Source organism: Miscanthus floridulus, chromosome 1, assembly GCF_019320115.1.
Source record: "Miscanthus floridulus cultivar M001 chromosome 1, ASM1932011v1, whole genome shotgun sequence".
Classification (NCBI taxonomy): domain Eukaryota; kingdom Viridiplantae; phylum Streptophyta; class Magnoliopsida; order Poales; family Poaceae; genus Miscanthus; species Miscanthus floridulus.
This window is the reverse complement of record NC_089580.1, coordinates 26,654,973-26,678,737: the sequence shown is the minus strand read 5'-3', so window position 1 is coordinate 26,678,737 and position 23,765 is coordinate 26,654,973. Positions and strand designations below refer to the sequence as shown.

Here is a 23,765-nt window from a genome sequence, read left to right as displayed (position 1 = left end):
TATGATGGTTTTCAAAAAATAATGTCATGTAGACTAATTTAAACATTTGGAATTTTGTTTTGGAGTAACCAACGATGACAACTCTTCTTAGCCTCTTTACTCCTGAGTTTTGCTAGATTTAAGGATTCATATATTTAAACTAAGGGTTTGAACCCCTATCAAACGTGTACACTTCACAAAACTCATGTCTCGGTGTTGGACACTTCACGAATATGGAATATCAATACTCCGTGCATATACACATCCCATTATATCGAAAAAAAATTACTCAATTTTCAAAAATAAAAAAAAAACAACCCACGTACTTTTGAGATGCCACTCATTCACTTAGCTCTCGTTAAATCCAATTGCGACTAGTCCAAATGCTTTTGATCAACAGAGGATTTACTGTTGGCGATAACCTAGCTATTGCAACTCAGGTAACTATGTTATGCTATATAAAATTTATGGTATGTATGTGTAATTCCGGAACCTTTTTTTTCAAATGATGGTGATGTGATGGTTTTCAAAAATAATGTCATGCAGACTAATTTAAAAGCAGTCCTGTGTGATTTTCAGTCGTCACTTACCGTTAATCACCTATCCCTGCCCATAGTAGCTGCACAACAGGGCTAGATTTTCAGTTTTGACTACCGTTAATCACCCGTCCTTGTCCGGTTGTCGCTAAGCGAACATCACCAACAGCTGTGTGTGACCAGGGGCATTCCCGTAAATGCACGCCGGAGGTTGAGGCGTCATATGTACTCCCTCGCGGCAAGAAACCGTCCCCGATATAACCCCACTCCCGCACCGAGGCGCGGAAGGAAGCAGCGCTGTGGAGCAGAGTGAGGGAGTGTCGTGCTGCCGCCGCAGTAAAAACAGGGGAGGGGAGGCGAGACGCGGCCGCTGCCTGCCGCACATGCTTTAAGTCCCACTCCCCACCGCCCCAGATCTCCGACCTCCTCCCCACTGCGCCCCATTCCCCCGCGGCCGCAACCGTCGCCGCCACAGTCCGGAGCAAGATCGGCGGGTAGACGCCTAGACGGGCGGGCGGGCGCGGCTCTGTATCTATCTGTCGGTGGGAGACCGCGTGTGTCGGTTAGGCAGCGGGTAGGAAGGAAGAATGGCGGCGGGCGGCAGATCCGTCGCGTGCTGTGCTGCCGTGCTGCTCGCGGCCGCGCTGCTCCTCTCCGCGCCGACTACCACAGGTTCGGCACTTCTCTTCATCCGTCTCTCTATGCCTGTCCTGCTTGTGCTCGATTTCGTGAGCTGGTTAGATCCGCCGCCCGATCGCCGTTGCGCCTGATGCAACGGAGCTCGGAGAGCTGCGATGATGCTTTCGCTACGGGCGCTTCCGTTGCGCGCTGACAAATGCGGCCCCCGTTTGGTTGGTAATGTCAGTGTCGGTGGCTCCAGTGCAGCAGTCGGTGGCTTCTAGTTTTGACCCCACTGCACTCCAATTCAGCTCGATCTTTCGAGCTTGCCTCAACTATGAATCCAATTCAGTAGACTTAGCTTCCTGCAACTATAAATGGAGCTGCCATCTCAGGCTTATTAACCAGTGCCACTGTCTGCTCAACCTGTCGCGAACTGCTGCATACCGAGCTCCTTAGGTAGTAGATCTGTTCTGGAAGTGAAGAAGCTGTCCAAGATCTTACTTAATTGTAGTTCACCATTAAGGGATCTAGTTACTTTTAATTGTAGTTCACCATTAAGGGATCCAGTGCCAAACTCAAGAGCGTGTGTGTGGATCTTCGAAAGTGGACCTGGAATGTAACATTGACTTCATATATTGTGTGAATTCATTATACATCCTTCTATAACTGGGATCTGTGTTTGATGTGGACCCTGTGTTTGCTCTCTGCAGAGGCTTATGATTCGCTGGATCCAAACGGCAACATCACTATAAAATGGGATATTATGCAGTGGACTCCTGATGGATACGTCGTAAGTAGAATGCCCACTCCAACAGCTGTATCTCTTTCATCTCCAGCCTAGTAGGCCCTGGTCCATTCTATTGAATAACCTAGTTTGACCTGTACAATATAAGTTATGTAACATGGCCAATGGCTGAACTAGAAACATACATCACAGACAACAAGAACAGCATCCCAAATTTATGTCAGAAGCATGCTATGCATACATGGTTACTGATTTCCCATAAAATACCTCCTGCAGGCTGTTGTCACAATGTATAATTATCAACAATTTCGGCACATCGGCGCACCTGGTTGGCAGCTTGGGTGGACATGGGCAAAGAAGGAGGTTATATGGTCAATGGTTGGGGCTCAGACCACTGAACAGGGTGACTGCTCAAAGTTCAAGGGCAACACCCCCCACTGCTGCAAGAAAGAACCAACAATTGTCGATTTGCTTCCAGGCACTCCATACAACATGCAAATTGCCAATTGCTGCAAGGCAGGAGTTATAAATACCTTTAACCAGGACCCAGCAAATGCTGTTTCCTCCTTCCAGATCAGTGTTGGTCTTGCTGGAACTACCAATAAAACTGTTAAGGTGCCAAAGAACTTCACTCTTAAGACTCCAGGCCCTGGGTACACATGTGGGCGTGCCATTGTTGGCAGGCCGACGAAGTTTTGGAGCGCGGATGGGCGCAGGGTAACCCAAGCTCCAAGTAAGTTGCCCATATACTGAACTTTTGCATTTTACTTGTTATCAGTTGCTTATGTATGTTCTGGAGATGAGGTACAGCTACATCATGTTATTCAGTGTGTTCCTATTCCTTGATCAACAACAACAACAACAACAACAACAAAGTCTTTAAGTCCCTAGCAAGTTGGGGTAGGCTAGAGTTGAAACCCAGCAGAAGCAATCAAGGTTCAGACATGGAATAGCTATTTTCCAAGCACTCCTATCTAAGATTAAGTCTTTAGGGTATATTTCATCATTTCAAGTCTTCTTTTATCGCCTCTACCCAAATCAACTTCGGTCTTCCTCTGCCTCTCTTCACGTTACTATCCTGGCTTAGGATTCCACTACGCACCAGTGCCTCTGAAGGTCTCCGTTGGACATGTCCAAACCATCTCAACCGGTGTTGGGCAAGCTTTTTTTCAATTGGTGCTACCCCTAATCTATCACGTATATCATCGTTCCGAACTCGATCCCTTCTTGTATGACCGCAAATCCAACGCAACATACGCATTTCCGCGACACTTATCTGTTGAACATGTCGTCTTTTCGTAGGCCAACATTCTGCACCATACAACATAGCAGGTCTAATCGCCGTCTTATAAAACTTGCCTTTTAGCTTCTGTGGTACCTTTTGTCACATAGGACACCAGATGCTTGGCGCCACTTCATCCACCCTGCTTTGATTATATGGCTAACATCTTCATCAACATCCCCGTTTCTCTATAGCATTGATCCTAAATATCGAAATGTATCTTTCCTAGGCACTACTTGACCTTCCAAACTAATATCTTCCTTCTCCCAAGTAGTAGTGCCGAAGTCACATCTCATATACTCAGTTTTAGTTCTACTGAGTCTAAAACCTTTGGACTCCAAAGTCTCCCGCCATAACTCCAGTTTCTGATTCACTTCCTGTCCGACTTTCATCAACTAGCACTACATTGTCCGCGAAAAGCATACACCAAGGGATGTCCCCTTGTATGTCTCTTGTGACCTCATCCATCACTAAGGCAGATAGATAAGGGCTCAAAGCTGACCCTTGATGTAGTCCTATCCTAATCGAGAAGTCATCCATGTCTCCATCATTTGTTCGAACACTAGTCACAACATTGTTGTACATGTCCTTAATGAGCTCGACGTACTTCGTTGGGACTTTATGTTTGCCCAAAGCCCACCACATAACATTCCTTGGTATTTTATCATAAGCCTTCTCCAAGTTAATAAAAACCATGTGTAGGTCCTTCTTCTTCTCCCTATACCGCTCCATAACTTGTCTTCCTATTCCTTGATCATGATTCCAAAATTTCAGGTTACCTTACTTGCCAGGTTAGTAAAAATGAAAACAATCTAACAAGAGGAATTTGTTCACAAAGGAGGAATGCTAATTGATATTTGTTGACAATAAGTTACTACTAGGCTCAATAAAATGCAGTCTCTTTTCTTTCTTTCTTTTTTGTTTGTTCTTCTCAAAGTAATATATTCTAATCGCAGATAGTCCTAGGAAGAATTCCATACAAGTTGCAGTTTGTCTAGATTTTATAGCAGAGAGGGTTCTTAACAGAGACATTCTTTATCTGCAGTGACATGGAATGTGACCTGCACATATTCCCAATTTCTTGCTCAGAAGACTCCATCCTGCTGTGTATCTCTCTCATCGTTTTATAATGACACAATCGTGAACTGCCCAACATGCTCATGTGGCTGCCAGAACCCAAGTGGGTCAAACTGTGTGAAGTGAGTTTATCTTCTTTTTACTCTTAATTCATGTCATATTAGGGTTCTATTTTTTAGCTGTAAAGTTTCTAATGAATTTTATTGCATTTCGCAGTGAGGTTTCACCTAATCTACAAGCTGCAATTGATGGTCCTGGCAAATGGACTGGCCAACCTCTTGTACAATGCACTTCACACATGTGCCCGATAAGAATCCACTGGCATGTGAAGCTCAACTACAAGGAATACTGGAGAGTGAAAATCACTATCACAAACTTCAACTTCCGCATGAATTACACGCAGTGGAACTTAGTTGCTCAGCATCCAAACTTTGATAATATCACTCAGTTGTTCAGCTTCAACTACAAACCACTTACTCCATATGGGGGTGGCATAAGTAAGTAAACTTGTCTTCCTTGTAGAAATGAATAAAAATAAACCAACCTACCTCCCTACCTCTTCTGATGTAGTTTGTCTGTCCCATTTCAGATGATACGGCAATGTTCTGGGGTGTAAAATTCTACAATGATTTGCTGATGCAAGCCGGCAAACTTGGAAATGTGCAATCAGAACTGCTTCTCCGCAAGGACTCCCGGACTTTCACCTTCGAAAAGGGATGGGCCTTCCCACGCCGGGTGTACTTCAATGGTGATAATTGTGTCATGCCATCTCCTGAAAATTATCCATGGCTGCCGAATGCAAGCCCTCTAACAAAACAACCATTGACACTCCCACTCTTGGTATTCTGGGTTGCCTTGGCTGCTCTGTTGGCTTATGCATGATGAGTGGGATCAAGAGGTTTAGCAAGCTTCAAGTTGATGTCGGATTCCATGAGGTGCACTGCAACAGGTCATTTGTTCATTCAATTCCATGGTTGCACAGAAGAGATGAGGCGATGCCAAGAAAAAGTTGATATGTGTGTGTGTGTTTTGTAAGTTAAAGGGCCAAAATGTATTTCTTGTTTGGTATATAGCAGCCCTACAGCACTTTGGTGAACTTAGTTACTGCAAATTAGGTAATTACAGTTGCACCTTTTGTATTTTATAGCAAACCCAGAATTTTTCATTGGATTATATGACTGCTCCTCTTGTAGTAAATGCAAGGCTTCCCTGATAAGTTTTAAACATTGGTCGAATAGAAGAGACAATGGTGATTGAGATAACTAAGTTCTGGCGTCTTGATACATTTTGCTATCTTGAGCTAAATTGCTAAGCTACAAGCGTTCACTGTTCACTGAACCAAAATTACATTACTCAAGAACATGGAACAAGAATGAGTGCAGCACTCGTTTATGTGCAACTGGAAACCACAAACCGCAATAAGAACATAATAATCAGGTTACAGAGAAACAAACGTTGCCTTGCAGCATCAATTAAGATTATAAATCTGTCATTAACCTTGGAATAAGGATACGACATAAATCCCCTAATTGGTCGCGTGTTGTCACATAATACTCCATCTGGTCCATTTTATCTGGCGCAAGTTAGAATGACACGGTCTCCTAGATTACACTTGGATCATTCGTTTGCTTTATATTATATTATTTATGCCTATAAACTTATAATCATTGAATAGTATAATTCCTTATGAATCAAATCATATAAAGTTTGTATTATAATAGTTAAAAATTATTAGCCTAATTATTGGTCAAAGTTTTTAAAGTTTGAATCTTAATATGCATGTGTGCCAGATAAAATGGACCGGAGGAAGTAATAGCTTACGGCTGAGCCTCTGAGAAGAGCAAAGGGATGTTTTCCTGATTGTTGTGGGCTACTGCCTCGTTGGAAAATGTGCGGATGGGTGCTACATAATTTGATTCTTTTTTATAAAGCACACAGCATATATCCTTCAATGAAACTAGATCACAGATGTGAACTTCAATGAAACTAGATCACAGATTTTTACATTTGATACTAAAGCTGTAGTCTGGAGGTAAGTACAGAACGGCAGATTCAATAATTGATCAAACCAAAGCAACTAGCTCCATTTAAACTAAGAACAGAACCATAACAACGAATACTATATTACTGCAACTACATCATAAAAACAACAAACGAATTCATAGAAGCAACTTACCTTCGATTGGATGCAGGAACAAATGGTTCCTAACCATCCACCACGAAGAAAAAACCCAGGCCTTCATGGTGCTGCTGCTCTGAAGCCTCGGAGCTCAGAACAGGGCATATGCCACCCATGGCCTGGTATATATATCCATAAGAAACCATAGATGTAGTGCAGTCTAAGGATGGGCTGATGGTTCGCCCGTAGCTTTTGGTTTGTTGGCTGGTTAGTTCAAAGCAAACCCCACCTTGAAGCTCATTACCCTCAATCCTCACCTTCCACATGTTGGCTTTTGCTACTCCTTTAAGCAATGCCATCCATCCAAGTGCACCCTTCCAGGTTACTCAAGATAGATGAGAAACTTCACCAGATCTTAACAGGCGATGGTGAAATACTTGCAATGAAAGAACAGAATGATCAAAAGAGGGACCGGCTAACCTTCTGAAATCTACAGCCCAACCATCTGCACCTTATTCAAGATTTAGACAGTTTATTATTAAGTAAGGCAATAAAATGGAAGAAATAATTGTGCAGATGTGATGACTGTTGATATTTAACAAGCAGTAGATAAATAAAGCTTCCAATAAATCTCCGGCAATTTGGCTTCATACCTTTTGAATAATGCAAAATAACAGATAACACGAAATTCAGTTGAGATAAAAGTAGAAGATTGAATGCCAATCCATGACATTCAAAAGCATCAAAGGTGGAATGGAACACATTTACGCATGAAAGCATTACGGTTGGTTCCAAGAGTAATAAATCCATCAATTGATGTCATTTCGACAAAATAGTGCATCAATAGGCAATGTTTGCCTTTAAAGTGTATAAGAATCGAACATCATAGTATATTTTGGTTCTGGATAGGAGTGCATATATCCGTCCATGCACCATGGGTTGATCCCTCTAAAAAGGATCATCTGCCCAAGCTCGGCACATCAACTTTCACTTCCTTCGCGCATACAATATGGCAACAACAGCTGATTTCCCAATTACAGCTGCTGGGATTGCCCAGTACTGCACGACTTTGTCCATAACCTTGCTGGCAAATCCCGTGTCCTGTTCCTTCCTGAAAACCTCCATCTCAGGAATCTCAGGAGTTGGGTCCAACTCTCCAATGAAGTAGTCCTGCATTAGCTCCTTGGCACTCTTGCTGTGCCCTGCATCATCAAATTCTTCTGTAGCATCCTTACCTTCAGACAGAATGACACCGAGTCATACAAACCATAAAGAAACTAATAATACCACATGTCATAAATCTGCATCGCATTGACTAGCAGACAGTGAGTTTATGTAGCGATAAGATCAGTGCAACATATCTCAATTCTACTTGACCTGAAGCTTCAATTGATGCAACTGTGCTGGCAATTAGTGAGGAACTGGAGGAAATTCTGAGACAGCACAATCAATCTACTAGCTAGTCTACCACGCCCTCCCAATCTCCCTACCTCACAACCAGAGTGCCGCTAGTATTGTATTGGCAAGAGTACGTGCACAACAAGCCGCACACGATAGCAAAGGCCTCCCAGGCATTCCATCGAACACGTTGCGAGAGAAATCGCATCGGAACTCGAACAGTATGTTCTCACTCTCCCCTCCCACGCGTTTACATCTCTACCTATCACTTCATACCTACATACCTATCTACAGAAAATGGCGGATGAGAGGGCGATACAGTGGCGCTACCTTGCCGTCGACGACGACCCAGCAGTCGTCGGGCGTGTTGTGGAGGGCAGCCTCCTCCATGCTGTACAGCTTCGTCAGCGTCGGCATCTCCGTCCCCTCGCGGCTCCCCTCTGTATCAACCTACTAATCGAATCGGCGAAGGCAAGGAGGCGGCGAGTAGATTATATGAGGGGGCAACGACCGCCGCGGCTTGCCGGGGAAGAAGAGAACGGTAGCAGGCTTCACGGCTCGGGACTTGGGATCCTCGCCTGTGCTGCTGCTATCTTGCAGCGGAAGAAGAGCAAGTTGGAGGCGCGGGGTTAGGGGGTACAGGGCTACAGGGTACTTGCCGTCAGCTTTGGTGGTGGTTATCTTAGTCCGCTAGGGTTATTTTTGCCCTCACGGCCCATGGGCTGATCAGAAATCGTCTGTAGACATACCGTGTTGAAGTCCAGTCCATCTAGGTACCGTTTAGATGGCAAAATTTTTTGACGAAATGCAATGGTAGCATTTTCGTTGTTATTTGGTAATTAGTGTCCAATCATAGTCTAATTAGACTTAAAAGATTCGTCTCGTCAATTTCGTCTAAACTGTGTAATTAGTTTTATTTTTTATTTATATTTAATGCTTTATGCATGCGTCCAAAGATTCGATGCGACGGGAAATCTTGAAAAATTTGGCATTTTAAAGTGGAACTAAACAGGGCCTACCTAGTACTGATCAGTAAATAGACAATGATTGTTTCTCAGTCAGAAAAAAATGTAAATAGACAACGATTGTCATGGCTAACATTAGTAGCATCACAAAAAAAACTCTCCCTCACATACGGGTACACGCTACTGGCCTGTTCGGCTGCCTGTTTTTGGCTGACTGCATTTCTTTTTTTTCAGGCGGAGCAGTATTTTTCTCTCAAAAAAATTAGTATAGACAGTGAAAACCAGCACGAGCAGTGTCAACTTTAGTCGAGCCGAACAACTTCGTAACGATTATGGAGGTCTATAGAACTGTACCAAGAAATCCTGACTTTAAAAAAGTGATGACGATAGACGTGTCATTATTGATGAGTATAGACACTTACCTCTAAAAGAAATAGATATACTTACCTCTAAAAGAAGTAGCTATGTTAGTGGCAGGCTGGGCAACTCGATTCCACGTTTCCTGCTATTATCTAAAAAAATCAATGGTGGGTCAACTCTGCCTCAAAAGAAATGTGGAGCATCTTTTTCCTTTAAAGTACAAGGCTTGTGCCTCCATGTGCTGGTTGATTTAGAAATGGATGCTTGGGATGGAGTGAGTTTACTCCCTCAGTCCGCCGAGTGCCATTTTTAACTCTTTTAGGATGAAGTGAGTACAACTAAAGTAGTCCTAGATAGACCCTTAGTATATAGACTCGTATCCATGTCCTCTTTCACACACATGCTCTTTCATCCGTCTTTGCATATTTTTGTGGCCATTAACATGAATGGAGGGGTAGTTCCTGTCTTAGACCATAAATCTAGATTATTCCCAGCTTACTAACATAACATAGATGCATATTTTCACACACACTTATCCTCTAGACATGCACACCACGCTTATCTGCCAAGAGTCGCGTGGCCCAAGCAGCACACCTGTGTAACATCTCTGGTGTTACGAGCTTACTTAGTACCGTGATTTAGGCCTAAGAAAATTTTCAAAGCGAATTTCTCGGAATTTTTTATTTAAAACATACTTGATGTGCTAAGTGAATCTTGTGTGACTTAGTTTTATGGACTCAAATAAACATCCAAGTTAAATTACTCAGTGCGTAAAGATATTTGGGAATATCGAACGACAATTCTAGCCAATAAATAGCGAACGGTTTGTTCTATTAGATTAAGCAGGAAAAGCAACTTTTATAAATAAAATAAAATCCATTAATAAATAGAACGACACACACATATATATATATATATAGCCTTGGTCTAGTGACATGTTTACGTATAGACTCGTTTTAGTCCCTATAATAATTTGGTAACGTACCCGCGACAGTTATGCGTCTGGCCGCTTCATAAATTCAAGTGATGGTGTGAAAGCACGAACTAACGAGAGAGAGCGCAACAGTTTCATTTATTTTCCTAGCGTGCAGCGTACTCGCCTGGCATTGCAACTATGCGTCGTCTCGTCTATGCCACTGTTGTCCTGCGACCGGCGCCTTGTGCGAGCATTCTTGTTGCTGCTACGCGGCCGCTGTCTTTTGCCTGTAAGAAAGATGGCCAACCTGCTGCTCGCATCGTCCCGTCGATCTGCAAACTTGCCGAAGCAGCCGCGCTGTCCCGGCGTTAGTGAAGTTGGTCGGGTCACTCACGTTGTTTTCTTCCTTCTTTTCTATTTTCTGCTGCCTCGGTCTTGTCTTGCCTGGCTCTGCGGTCTGTCCTTGCTTGTCCTTGTCGCCTCTGCTTCGCCAAGCCATCCAGCTCCGCTGCTCACTTGCTCTCTGCTTTCTAACCTTGCTTGCCTTGTCTGCCTTAGCTTGCCTCTGCCTGCTGCAGCCTTGTCTCTGTCTGCCTCGGCTTTATCTATGCGTTGCCCCTACGTTCGCATCCAAGTGGAGGCCGAATCCTCAGCGCTCGGCTCATAGCGTCCGCGCTCTTGTCGGCACGCCGCACCACTGAATCGTCGTGCTGCACCTTCCTTCCCCGCTCAAGACCGCAGCTTCTCCCCGGCGTTGCCTACCGCGCTGCCCCTCCCGAGCCGCGTTGACTTGCGCTGTGCTGCCTTGCGGCCACACTGAACCGTTGCTTCTTCTCCGTGCACGCGAGCGCTGGCCCTCCTCTTCCTTCCCTGCTCTAGGACAGCACCATGCGCCTTCCGCTCTTGTCGAAGCTCCGCCTTCATTGCCCAGCGCCACAGCCGCGCGTAGCTCCGCCTTGCCTCCGTCGAGCACCAAGCACCGCGCGCGAGCGTGCCGCACCACTGCGTGGCCACCCCCGCTGTCGTCTGCCCGGCCCGCCTGCTGCAGATGCCCCCGCGGAGCTCCGCTTGGTCTGCGCGCCTCCCGTCCGCCGTGCCCCCGCCGCTGCACCAGGCCACCCTGCTGTCGTCCGTGTGTGGCTCTGTTTCACCTCCATCGTCGTGCCGCGGGTCGTGTCGTCGTCAACCATGTGTCGGCCGGTCCGCTGTGTAGCCCCTCGGTGTGCCATGGCCGCCTGCCGCTGCCCCGCTGAAAGGTCCTAATGGCTAGAGGGGGGGGGTGAATAGCCTAATAAAATTTCTGCAACAACACTTAACAAAATGGTTAGACAATTATGAGGCGAAGCGAGTGTTGCGCTAGCCTACTCAAAATACAAGCCACCTACCACAATTCTAGTTTAGTTAATGTCGATCCACACAAAAGCTATGACACTATCCAATGCTAGTGTGCTCTCAAAGGCTAACTAAAGAGCCACACCCTAATTGGCTTCACACGCCAAACCCTCAATAGGGTGCCGCACAACCAACACAAGATGAGGATCACACAAGCATAAGCAATCCACTAGAGTACCTTTTGGCGCTCCACCGGGGAAAGGTCAAGAACCCCTCACAATCACCACGATCGGAGCCAGAGACAATCACCACCCTCCGCTCAACGATCCTCGCTGCTCTAAGCCGTCTAGGTGGCGGCAATCACCAAGAGTAACAAGCGAAATCCATAGCGAAACACGATCACCAAGTGCCTCTAGATGCAATCACTCAAGCAATGCACTTGGATCACTCCCAATCTCACTATGATGATGAATCAATGATGGAGATGAGTGGGAGGACTTTGGCTAGGCTCACAAGGTTGCTATGTCAATGAAAATGGCCAAAGATGTGAGCCACAGCCAGCCATGGGGCTTAAATAGAAGCCCCCACGAAATAGAGCCATTGTACCCCTTCACTGGGTACACTGCGCTCTAACCGAACGCTCCGGTCTTACTGACCGGACCCTAGACTCAGCGTCTGGTCCACTGATGGACGCCACGCGTCACCAGCTTCAAACGCTGTTCGTCAGATTTCAACGGCTACGAACCTGACCGAACGCTCCGGCAAAACTGACCAGACGCTGGAGCCTCAGCGTCCGGTCGAGTACAGTAAGGGTCAAAAACCGATTTTCCTCGACCGGACGCGTTCGGTCCACCTCGACCGGACACAGCCCAGCGTCCGATGGTAAACCCTAGCCACTGTACCGCCAGTCAGCGTGACCGGACACAGGCAGTCAGCGTTCAATGCTTTTGGATCCAGCGTCCGGTCACTTGACTGACGCTGGCATCTCCTCTATTTTCACTTCTAACTTCTTCACCCTTGCTCCAATGTGCCAACCACCAAGTGTATCACCTTATGCACATGTGTTTGCATATTTTCACAAATATTATCAAGGGTGTTAGCATTCCACTAGATCCTAAATGCATATGCAATGAGTTAGAGCATCTAGTGGCACTTTGATAACCGTATTCCGATACGAGTTTCACCCCTCTTAATAGTATGGCTATCAAACCTAAATGTGATCACACTCTCTAAGTGTCTTGATCACCAAAACAAAATAGCTCCTATGGTTTATACCTTTGGCTTGAGCTTTTTGTTTTTCTCTTTCTTCTTTTCAAGTTTAAGCCCTTGATCATCGCCATGCCATCACCATTGTAATGCTATGATCTTCATTAGCTTCTCCACTTGAAGTGTGCTACCTATCTCATGATCACTTTGATAAACTAGGTTAGCACTTAGAGTTTCATCAATTTACCAAAACCAAACTAGAGCTTTCAATCTCCCCCTTTTTGGTAATTGATGACAACCCTTATACAAAGATATGAATTAAAATTCAATTGAATCCATGTTGCTTGCCCAAGCATATTTATCATGTGTAAAAGGATATGGACAAGTTTCATGAACCCTAAGTGGTAGCAATTGCTCCCCCTACATATGTGCTAAGAATTTGGATTGTAGCTTGCACATATGCTTAGATAGGAAATGTAGGAGTCAATGTCTACCAAATGATGCTAAGGTATAAAAGATGGACCTTTGAAGCGTGATACCAATCGGAGTGCACCAATATACCATCCTTAGCACCATGGTTAGTTCAATATCACTTGGAAACATATTTTTGAAAGATACCACTTGTAAAGACTTTCTTGGAAATAAAAGATATCTAGTGATTTCATTTCATCATTCAATCTTACAACTAACATTCATCACACAAGCATGGATGTTTAAATTTAATACTTATGCCATGCAAGCAAACATATGAAATGCACATTCAAATGCACCATACAAGTTCATGAGCTTGCTCCCCCTACTTGTGTGCTCAAAATTTTAGTTGATCCCTTTTCTTTTTCATATCTCTCCCTTATCTTTGTTTCTCTCTCCCCCTTGTTTCTCTCTCCCCCTTATCTTTGTTTCTCTCCCCCTTTGTCATCAATGACCACAAAGGTTCTAAATGTAGATAGAATTACTTGTAGGGTCGAGATTATCAATGTCAATCAATGGGGTGAGGGTCATTTTCCCAAATTTGGTTCAATTCTAGATTATTCTCCAAAGATATTTAACTCGGTTTGATTCAAGGAAAAGCTTCTTCACACCTCCAAATAAGGGTTATCCTGTACCATGTTGAGTTAAACACTTATAGTTTATTTTCTAGAGTAAACACTAGGTTTACAAGCCCATAAACATGTCATATGCCATCACTAGAGCAAGTCAAACATAGAAGCAATAGTGATACCATATTGACATCAAAATTCATTTGATTTTCATGAATGAGCCTAATAAGATAGAACCACTTGCAAGGTCCTAATAAGATTGAAAATATGACTAGATGCACTAAACATGTCCTTAGCAAGGTTGTATGTCATGCCAATCAACTTTTACCTTGGATTGCTCGAAGGAGAGGCATGTCATATGAGTGGGGGTGCATCAACACATATTTGAGAAATCCAATATGTTCAACTCATTCCTTAGCTTGCAAAACCTTTTCTCATCCAATGGCTTGGTGAATATATCGGCAAGTTGATCTTCGGTGCCTACACTCTCAATGCAAATGTCCCCTTTTTGTTGGTGATCTCTTATGAAATGGTGGCGGACATCAATGTGCTTTGTTCTTGCATGTTGAACCGGATTGTTTATCAACTTGATTGCACTCTCATTGTCACATAGCAATGGCACTTTCTTAAACTTGATTCCAAAATCACTCAAAGTGGCCTTCATCCAAAGTACTTGTGCACAACAACTACCGGCGGATATGTATTCGGCTTCGACGGTTGATAATGCAACACTATTTTGCTTCTTTGATGACCATGAAACAAGTGATCTTCCCAACAATTGACATGTGCCCGAGGTGCTCTTCCTTTCAACCTTGCATCCCGCATAATCCGAGTCGGAGTAACCAACTAGCTCAAACTTTACTCCTTTGGGATACCACAAACCAACATTTGGTGTATGCTTCAAGTACCTTAATATTCTCTTTGTAGCCTTCAAATGACTTTCTCTTGGCGAGGCTTGAAATCTTGCACACATGCATACACTAAACATGACATCCAGCCTTGATGTGGTCACATAGAGTAGGCTTCCAATCATAGACCGATACAACTTTTGATCTACCATATTTCTACTTGCATCACTATCCAAGTTGCCATTGGTTCCCATTGGTATGCTAATGACTTTGCTATCAATCATGCCAAACTTCTTGATCATGTCCTTGATGTACTTGCCTTGACTCACAAATGTACCATTCTTCAATTGCTTGATTTGAAGACCAAGGAAGTAACTCAATTCTCCAATCATGGACATCTCAAACTCATTAGCCATTATCTTTCCAAACTCATCACAAAATTCTTGATTGGTTGATCCAAATATGATATCATCAACATAGATTTGCAATACAAATAGATCTTTTCCAATCTTCTTGATGAAAAGAGTGGTGTCAACCTTGCCCATGGTGAACCCTTTAGAGAGTAGGAAGTCCCTCAATCTCTCATACCATGCTCTAGGTGCTTGCTTCAAGCCATACAATGCCTTCTTCAACTTGTACACATGGTTGGGCTTCTTGTCATCTTCAAAACCGGGAGGTTGCTCAACATATACTTCTTCATTGATGTAGCCATTGAGAAATGCACTCTTAACATCCATTTGATAGAGCTTGATGTTGTGGGCACAAGCATAGGCTAGCAAGATTCTTATTGCTTCCAATCTAGCAACCGAGGCATATGTTTCTCCAAAGTCAAGACCTTCAACTTGTGTATATCCTTGTGCTACCAATCTTGCTTTGTTCCTTACTACTATCACATCTTGATCTTGCTTGTTTTTAAAGACCCATTTGGTTCCAATCACATTGTGTCCCTTTGGTTTTTCTACAATTTCCCATACTTGATTTCTTGTGAAGTTGTTTAGCTCTTCATGCATAGCATTGACCCAATCAACATCCTTCAAAGCTTCATCTATCTTCTTTGGTTCAATGGATGACACAAATGAGAAGTATTCACAAAATGATGCCAATCTTGATCTTGTTTGTACACCTCTTGAAATATCTCCAATTATAGTGTCCAAAGGATGATCTCTTGCAATACTTATTGGTTGGAGGATTGGAACTTGATTGCTTGCACTTGCTTGATCATTGGGTTGAGATGATGTACTAGCCACTTGATCTTGTTCATTATCATGAGAGTCACTTGCACTAACTTGATGTGTATCATCTTGCACATTTGAGTTGGAGAGCACTTGCACTTGATCATCTTCATCATCATTCACTTGCCTAGGCCTCAATTCACCAACATCCATGTTCTTCATGGCATTTGAAAGTTGAATGCCTCTAACATCTTCCAAGTTCTCATTCTCTTCTTGTGAACCCTTGGTTTCATCAAATTCAACATCATGAACTTCCTCAAGAGTACCACTATCCAAATTCTATACTCTATATGCTTTGCTTGTTGTGGAATAGCCAAGTAGGAATCCTTCATCACATTTCTTGTCAAACTTGCCCAATCTTGTGCCTTTCTTCAAGATATAGCATTTGCAACCAAAGACCCGAAAATATGCAATGTTGGGCTTTCTACCATTCAAGAGCTCATATGGTGTCTTCTCTTTCAATCGGTGACAATAGAGGCGGTTGCTACAATAGCAAGCTATGTTGATAGCTTCGGCCCAAAAGGATTGACTCACATTGTACTCACTAAACATAGACCTTGCCATATCAATGAGTGTTCTATTCTTCCTCTCAACAAGGCCATTTGATTGAGGAGTGTACTTGGCCAAGAATTGATATCTAATTCCAAATTCATCACATAACTCATCAATTCTAGTGTTCTTGAACTCACTACTATTGTCACTTCTAACTCTCTTGATGGTTGTTTCAAATTCATTGTGAATGCCTTTGACAAATGATTTGAATGTTGTAAATACATCACTTTTGTCCACTAGAAAGAATACCCATGTGTATCTAGTGTAATCATCCACTATCACAAAGCCATATTTATTTCCACCGATACTAGTGTATTGTGTTGGCCCAAACAAGTCCATGTGCAATAACTCAAATGCTTTACTAGTGCTCATCATGCTTTTCTTAGGATGGGTGTTTCCAACTTGTTTGCCGGCTTGACAAGAGCTACAAAGCTTATCCTTTTCAAACACAACATCTTTCAAGCCTTTAACTAAGTCATGCTTAATCAATCTATTAAATTGTTTCATTCCAACATGACCAAGCCTTCTATGCCATAACCAACCCATGCTAGACTTAGTGAACAAGCATGTAGATAATCTAGCTTCACTAGCATTGAAATCAACCAAGTATAGATTCTCATATCTAAAGCCTTTGAAGATCAAGTTAGAGCCATCTATACTTATGATCTCTACATCATCTATTCCAAATATGCATTTGAATCCAAGATCACATAATTGAGCCACGGATAGCAAATTGAAGTTCAAGCTCTCTACTAGCAATACATTGGATATACTCATGTCATTGGATATTGCAATCTTACCAAGCCCTTTGACCTTGCCTTTGCCATTGTCACCAAATGTGATACTATCATAACCATCATTGCCATTGGTGTTGATTGAGTTGAACATTCTTGCATCACTGGTCATGTGTTGAGTACACCCACTATCAAGAACCCAATGCCTTCCTCCGGCTTTGTAATTGATCTACAAAAGAAGATCAATTCTTTTTAGGTACCCAAACTTGCTTGGGTCCTTGAAGGTTAGTCACTAGGCTCTTTGGCACCCAAATGGCTTTCTTCTTTGAGCCCATCCATGGTTTGCCAATGAACTTATCCTTTACACCATTTGTACCCTTAGTAAGCATATAGCATGAATCAAACTTAATGGAGGATACATTAGCATTTTTGCTCTTGTTTTTGCATTCTTGCTCTTTGTGACCAACTTGCTTGCAACTAGTGCAAAACCGACCATTGTTCTTCACAAAACTAGTCTTGTGAGGAGCAAAGGCCGCTTTGCCTTTCTTGGGGGTATAGCCCAATCTCTCTTTGTAGAGAGAAGCTCTTTGGCTACCCAAGCACATAAGCAAGCGGTCCTCACCACCATAAGCATTAGCTAGGTTGTGAGTGAGCTTAGTGACCTCCTTCTTGAGGTTCTCATTCTCAACCACTAGTGAGGTATCACAAGTGAGACCATCACTACTAGATGAGGTAGAAGTGGAAGTGCTACAAGAAGGGTTAGTAGGAGCAACAATAATAGGCATAGATAGTGGTTCATCAATTATATCACAAGTTAAACCTACATTGCAAGTTTCAACATGCTTTTTTTTATTTTGCTCATCAAGCAAAGAGGAATGAGCCTTTTCTAGCTTTTTGTGAGCTTTGCCAAGCTTCTCATTGGCTTCCTCTAGCCTCCCATGAGATGCATTGAGCTCATCAAAGGCTTGCTTAAGGGCTTTTAGTTCCTTACGCAAGCTTTTGCATTCCCTTCTCTTGATATCAAAGTGTTCTCTAGCATCTTCTAGCATGTCAAATAATTCATCCTTAGTAGGTTCATCATCATCACTATCACTATCATTTTCATTTTTATGTTCATTATCATCATCATATTCTTCGTCACTTTCATCATCGCAAGATTGTACCTTAGTGGCCTTAGCCATGAAGCATGATGAAGATTCGAAAAGAGAAGGCTTCTCATTTATGGCAATGCTTGCAAGAACCTTCTTCTTGGTGGTCTTGTGATCATCACTATCATCATCATTATCACTTGAGGAAGCATCACTATCCCAAGTGACTACATATGAACCACCCTTCTTCTTCTTGAAGGCCATCTTGTCCTTCTTCTCTTTCTTTTCCTTCTTGTCCTTCTTCTTGTTCTTCTTGTTATCATCAGCATTTTCACTATTGTATGGGCATTGAGCAACAAGATGATCTTTGCTTCCACACTTGAAGCACCTTCTTGACTCCTCTTTGTTCTTGAATGAAGATTTCTTTCTTCTTGCATGATAGCCCTTCTTCACCATGAACTTGCCAAATCTCTTGACAAATAGAGCCATCTTCTCATCATCGTCATCATCCCAAGATTCATCTTCTTCACTTGATGTTTCTTGCTTAGCTTTGCCCTTGGATGATGTGGCTTTGAATGCCAAGCTCTTCTTCTTGTCATCTTTCTTGTCATCTTTCTTCTCCCTCTTTTCTTCCTTCTCATCATCATCTCTATAAGCATCATCGGTCATGCTATCTCCCAAGATTTGGTTTGGTGTCATTGTGTTCAAGCCGCTCCTCACTAGTAAGGTGACCAACATACCAAATCTTGCGGGCAAACATCTCAAGAACTTATTGGAGAAGTCCTTGTCCTCTATCTTCTCACCAAGTGACTTGAGATCATTTACAATCACTTCCATCCGATGGAATATGTCCGGCACACTCTCATCTTCTTTCATCTTGAAGCTTGCAAACTTTTCTTTGAGAATATATGCCTTTGCACCCTTCACGGCTTGAGTGCCCTCAAATGATTCTTCCAATTTCTTCCAAGCTTCATGAGCCATCTCAATATTCTTGATTTGCTCAAATGTTCTTTCATCAATTGCATCATGAATAGCACTTAGAGCAATGTCATTGTTTTGGAGTAGTACTTCTTCGGCCACGGTGGGATTCTCTGGATCTTCAATCTCAATTTTTGTTTCTACCACCTTCCAAACCTTCCTATTGATTGACTTGATATAAGTTGTCATCTTGGCCTTCCAATAGGGATAGTTGGAGCCATCAAATTGGGGTGGCTTCTTGGTGTTGTTGATTTGAGCCATTTTAACACCGAAGGTTGTTAAGCCTCAAATAACGGTGACCTCGGCTCTGATACCACTTGAAAGGTCCTAATGGCTAGAGGGGGGGTGAATAGCCTAATAAAATTTCTACAACAACACTTAACAAAATGGTTAGACAATTATGAGGCGTTGCGCTAGCCTACTCAAAATGCAAGCCACCTACCACAATTCTAGTTTAGTTAGTGTTGATCCACACAAAAGCTATGACACTATCCTATGCTAGTATGCTCTCAAAGGCTAACTAAAGAGCCACACCAACCAAGCAAGCAAGCTCTCACAACTAGTTACACTAAAGAGCTTATCAACTAGTTTGTGATAAAGTAAAGAGAGTGATCAAGATAGTTATACCGTCGTGTAGAGGAGTGAACCAATCAATCACAAGGATGAATAACAATGAAGACCAATCACCTCGGAATCAATGATGAACACGATGATTTTTACCGAGGTTCACTTGCTTGCCGGCAAGCTAGTCCTCATTGTGGAGATTCACTCACTTGGAGGTTCACGCGCTAATTGGCTTCACACGCCAAACCCTCAACAGGGTGCCGCACAACCAACACAAGATGACGATCACACAAGCCACGAACAATCCACTAGAGTACCTTTTGGCGCTCCGCTGGGGAAAGGTCAAGAACCCCTCACAATCACCACGATCGGAGCCGGAGACAATCACCACCCTCCGCTCAACGATCCTCGCTGCTCCAAGCCGTCTAGGTGGCGGCAACCACCAAGAGTAACAAGCGAAATCCACAGCGAAACATGATCACCAAGTGCCTCTAGATCCAATCACTCAAGCAATGCACTTAGATCACTCCCAATCTCGCTATGATGATGAATCAATGATGGAGATGAGTGGGAGGACTTTGGCTAGGCTCACAAGGTTGCTATGTCAATGAAAATAGCCAAAGATGTGAGCCACAGCTGGCCATGGGGCTTAAATAGAAGCCCCCATAAAATAGAGCCGTTGTACCCCTTTACTGGGTACACTGCGCTCTGACCGGACGCTCCGGTCTTACTGACCGGACGCTCCGGTCTTACTGACCGGACCCTAGACTCAGCGTCCGGTCCACTGATGGACGCCACGTGTCACCAGCTTCAAATGCTGTTCGTTAGATTTCAACGGCTACGAACCTGACCGGATGCTCCGGCAAAACTGACCGGACGCTGGAGCCTCAGCGTCCGGTCGAGTACAGTAAGGGTCGAAAACCGATTTTCCTCGACCGGACGCATTCGGTCCACCTCGACCGGACATAGCCCAGCGTCCGGTGGTAAACCCTAGCCACTGTATCGCCAGTCAGCGTGACTGGACGCAGGCAGTCAGCGTCCGGTGCTTTTGGATCCAGCGTCCGGTCACTTGACCGACGCTAGCATCTCCTCTGTTTTCACTTCTAACTTCTTCACCCTTGCTCCAATGTGCCAACCACCAAGTGTATCACCTTGTGCACATGTGTTAGCATATTTTCACAAATATTATCAAGGGTGTTAGCATTCCACTAGATCCTAAATGCATATGCAATGAGTTAGAGCATCTAGTGGCACTTTGATAACCATATTCCGATACGAGTTTCACCCCTCTTAATAGTACGGCTATCAAACCTAAATGTGATCACACTCTCTAATTGTCTTGATCACCAAAACAAAATAGCTCCTATGGTTTATACCTTTGGCTTGAGCTTTTTGTTTTTCTCTTTCTTCTTTTCAAGTTTAAGCCCTTGATCATCGCCATGCCATCACCATTGTCATGCTATGATCTTCATTAGCTTCTCCACTTGAAGTGTGCTACCTATCTCATGATCATTTTGATAAACTAGGTTAGCACTTAGGGTTTCATCAATTTACCAAAACCAAACTAGAGCTTTCACCCATGTGTCCTCCAGCTGGCCTTGCTGGGTTACACCGCCGTAGCCCGGTGGTCGCTCGTGTGGGTGCGTGGACAGGCTGCCTTGGGCTGCCCATGGCCATGCCGCCAGCGCCCACGGGAGCGGTCGGTGCCCTCGCTGCCCCTGCACATCGTCTCCATCGCCGTTGTGCCTTCCCCGGCCCTGCGGCACCGTTGCCGCCACCGCCGGCTGGTGGCTCTGCTCTTGAGGAAGGGAAAAGGTGAGGAAGCATGAATAGAAGTCTTTATCGGGTTCATTTTGTAAAAAAATGCTAGCCTCATAGGGTTACAAATAAGGGTGTAGTTAATTTCAGGTAAGCTTAAGGGCCCTTTCACAAATGTGCTGTCGCCGCATGCGTCGCACTGGGCCGTGCTCATCCGCGCGTGGGCCGGTCTACCACGCTGGGCCGCTCGGGCCCCATTTTCGCGATGGGCTACGCTCGCTGTGCTTGGGCCACGCATCTGCGTGGGCCGCTGGCCTCCTCTATGGGCCGCACACCCTGTCTGGGCTAGCCATGTGCCGCTGGGCCACGCCTGGTCGGTAGGCCGCGCGCGCCTGCTAGCGCCTGGGCAGCGCATGCGCCTTCGGGCCAGGCCGGTTCGACGGTCGTGGGCCACGGTACTCCTTTGGTTTTTCCAAGGAATTAGTGAGGATTTCATAATATAAATTCTGAGCTAATTTTGTTATTTAAATATAAAATCATTTAGGAGTCCAAAAATTATGAAACTAATTTTGTTAAGTTTCTAAAATCATGATCCATCTGTCACTATATTTTGTTCACATAGTTTGATAATATTCTTGGAAGCTATATAATTAATTTGAGATACTTAATATTGGAAAGATATGAACTTGTAGGAATTTTTGTGATAGATCGGTGATGGTGTTGACTCTAAAAATTTCACAGTAAATTACTAATATTATTAGCTGCTCACTATAAATTTTGTAGCTCCATAATAATTAGTTTACTAGGTAGATAATGATGCCATATTTCGAATAATGATTAAATCGATAGAATGAAATAAAGAAACACCTTGAAATTGTATAACTAAAACAATTGTTGGGAAATAATGTCTTATTCGACAACATGGATATGTAGCCTAAGTACGGTCACTGTTAGAACTAGCTCGTTAACTCGAAAGGCGTAAATCATAGTTTATGAGTTACGATTGCAGTTGATTAATTACGTTTTTGCATCGCATTGCATATCATAATAGGGACATCGATGGATCGTGGAGTCATCATGAGTTGCTGGAGAAATGGTGCTTTTAGAGATCGTTTCGCCATGATGGAAAGCTAACTTCTGAGTATATTTTACCCGAGCAAGCCCCGGTGCATAACCCCTATTTTGCTGTAGTTTAAATTATAATTGTGCATTAAGTTTTAAGGAGTTGAATGAAACCCACTTGCATATATATATCTTTATCCCATGAGCCTTACTATTATTACAGGATCGTGTAGAATGCTATGCTACAGGACTCCGGTAGAAGTCGAGTGATTGCCTATCTCTCGCGAGAGATAGGAAATATATTATTGTATTATTATCACTTGGGAAAATATAATTAGTGGAAAGGAAAAATGATGACCGGGCAAGGATATGGTTTAGGTATTGGTGGATGTAAGAGGTTGTGTCGCCGCGAACGTGGGACATAGCTTGGTTACATTGCTTTCCCTGTCTGTGTCGGTTAAGGACCGACCGTTGCATAAGGCTCTAGGCAAGTCACAGACTTATTATCCCAAGCACATACTAGGGTATGGGCGCTTGGAAGACTTGTTGCTATCTTGTCGTGGATCCAGATCTTTCCGGACCGACTGTCAGGGTGCTTTTTGGGTTAGGAGGTCCTTGCACCACACTGAGTCCGGGACTTAGGGACGGGGGCTTGGAGTCCCAGTTTGGATGGGGACCTGGAGACCGAGGATAGGAGGGTGATGGGTTGGTCCTGCTTGTGCCTTGGGTACAAGCAGGGCGTGTGTTTTCGTGGTACCCATCTGGGGGCATTGATTCACGAATCGCCGGCGTTCCGATACGGCTTGTCAACGGTTTAGCATCGTAGTAAGAACTGAAAGATGAAAGATGGAAAAAGGAAATCTAATTGCTTACCATCTACTTGAAAGTAGCACAGGTGCTTACATAGAATGGTTAGTTAATGAACTAATGCAATGCTAATGAAAATCGAATATAAGGACACACTTTTAGTAATGCTCCTGCAGATGCAATAAACCCACAAGCCAGATAGCCTTGCATATCCTTGGAGTATTTTTTTCTCCTGTCGGGTAAGTCTTGCTGAGTACAATTGAGTACTCAAGGTTTTATTTCTGCTGTAATTCTGATAACATGTTTATATTCCGCTGTAACTTAAATTGTTCATAACTCTGATAATATGATTACATTCCACTGTTATAACAATAAATATTATACTCTGATGTTTTACTAAAAGTGATGTAAGAAATGATTAAGAATGATATAAGCTTTATTCTCTCATTTGTGATCCTGATGGAAAAATGTGGATTTTTAGGTTCTCCCTCAGGGTGTGCCCGATCGAACTGCGTAATTTGATGTTCTCCCTTGAGTGCTTAGTGTCTAATGGAAGACGAGCACTC

General features: G+C 43.6%; 1 protein-coding gene across 1 annotated transcript; it reads left to right on the top strand.

The window, feature by feature from the left end:
- Positions 1–791: 791 nt before the first annotated feature.
- On the top strand, positions 792–5,502 carry LOC136466244 (COBRA-like protein 3). Its single transcript, XM_066464671.1, has 6 exons — positions 792–1,187; positions 1,847–1,926; positions 2,158–2,614; positions 4,209–4,362; positions 4,457–4,737; positions 4,830–5,502. Exons 1-6 carry the CDS (start codon positions 1,103–1,105, stop codon positions 5,120–5,122), a joined length of 1,350 nt encoding a protein of 449 aa, XP_066320768.1. The 5' UTR covers positions 792–1,102; the 3' UTR covers positions 5,123–5,502.
- Positions 5,503–23,765: the final 18,263 nt, after the last annotated feature.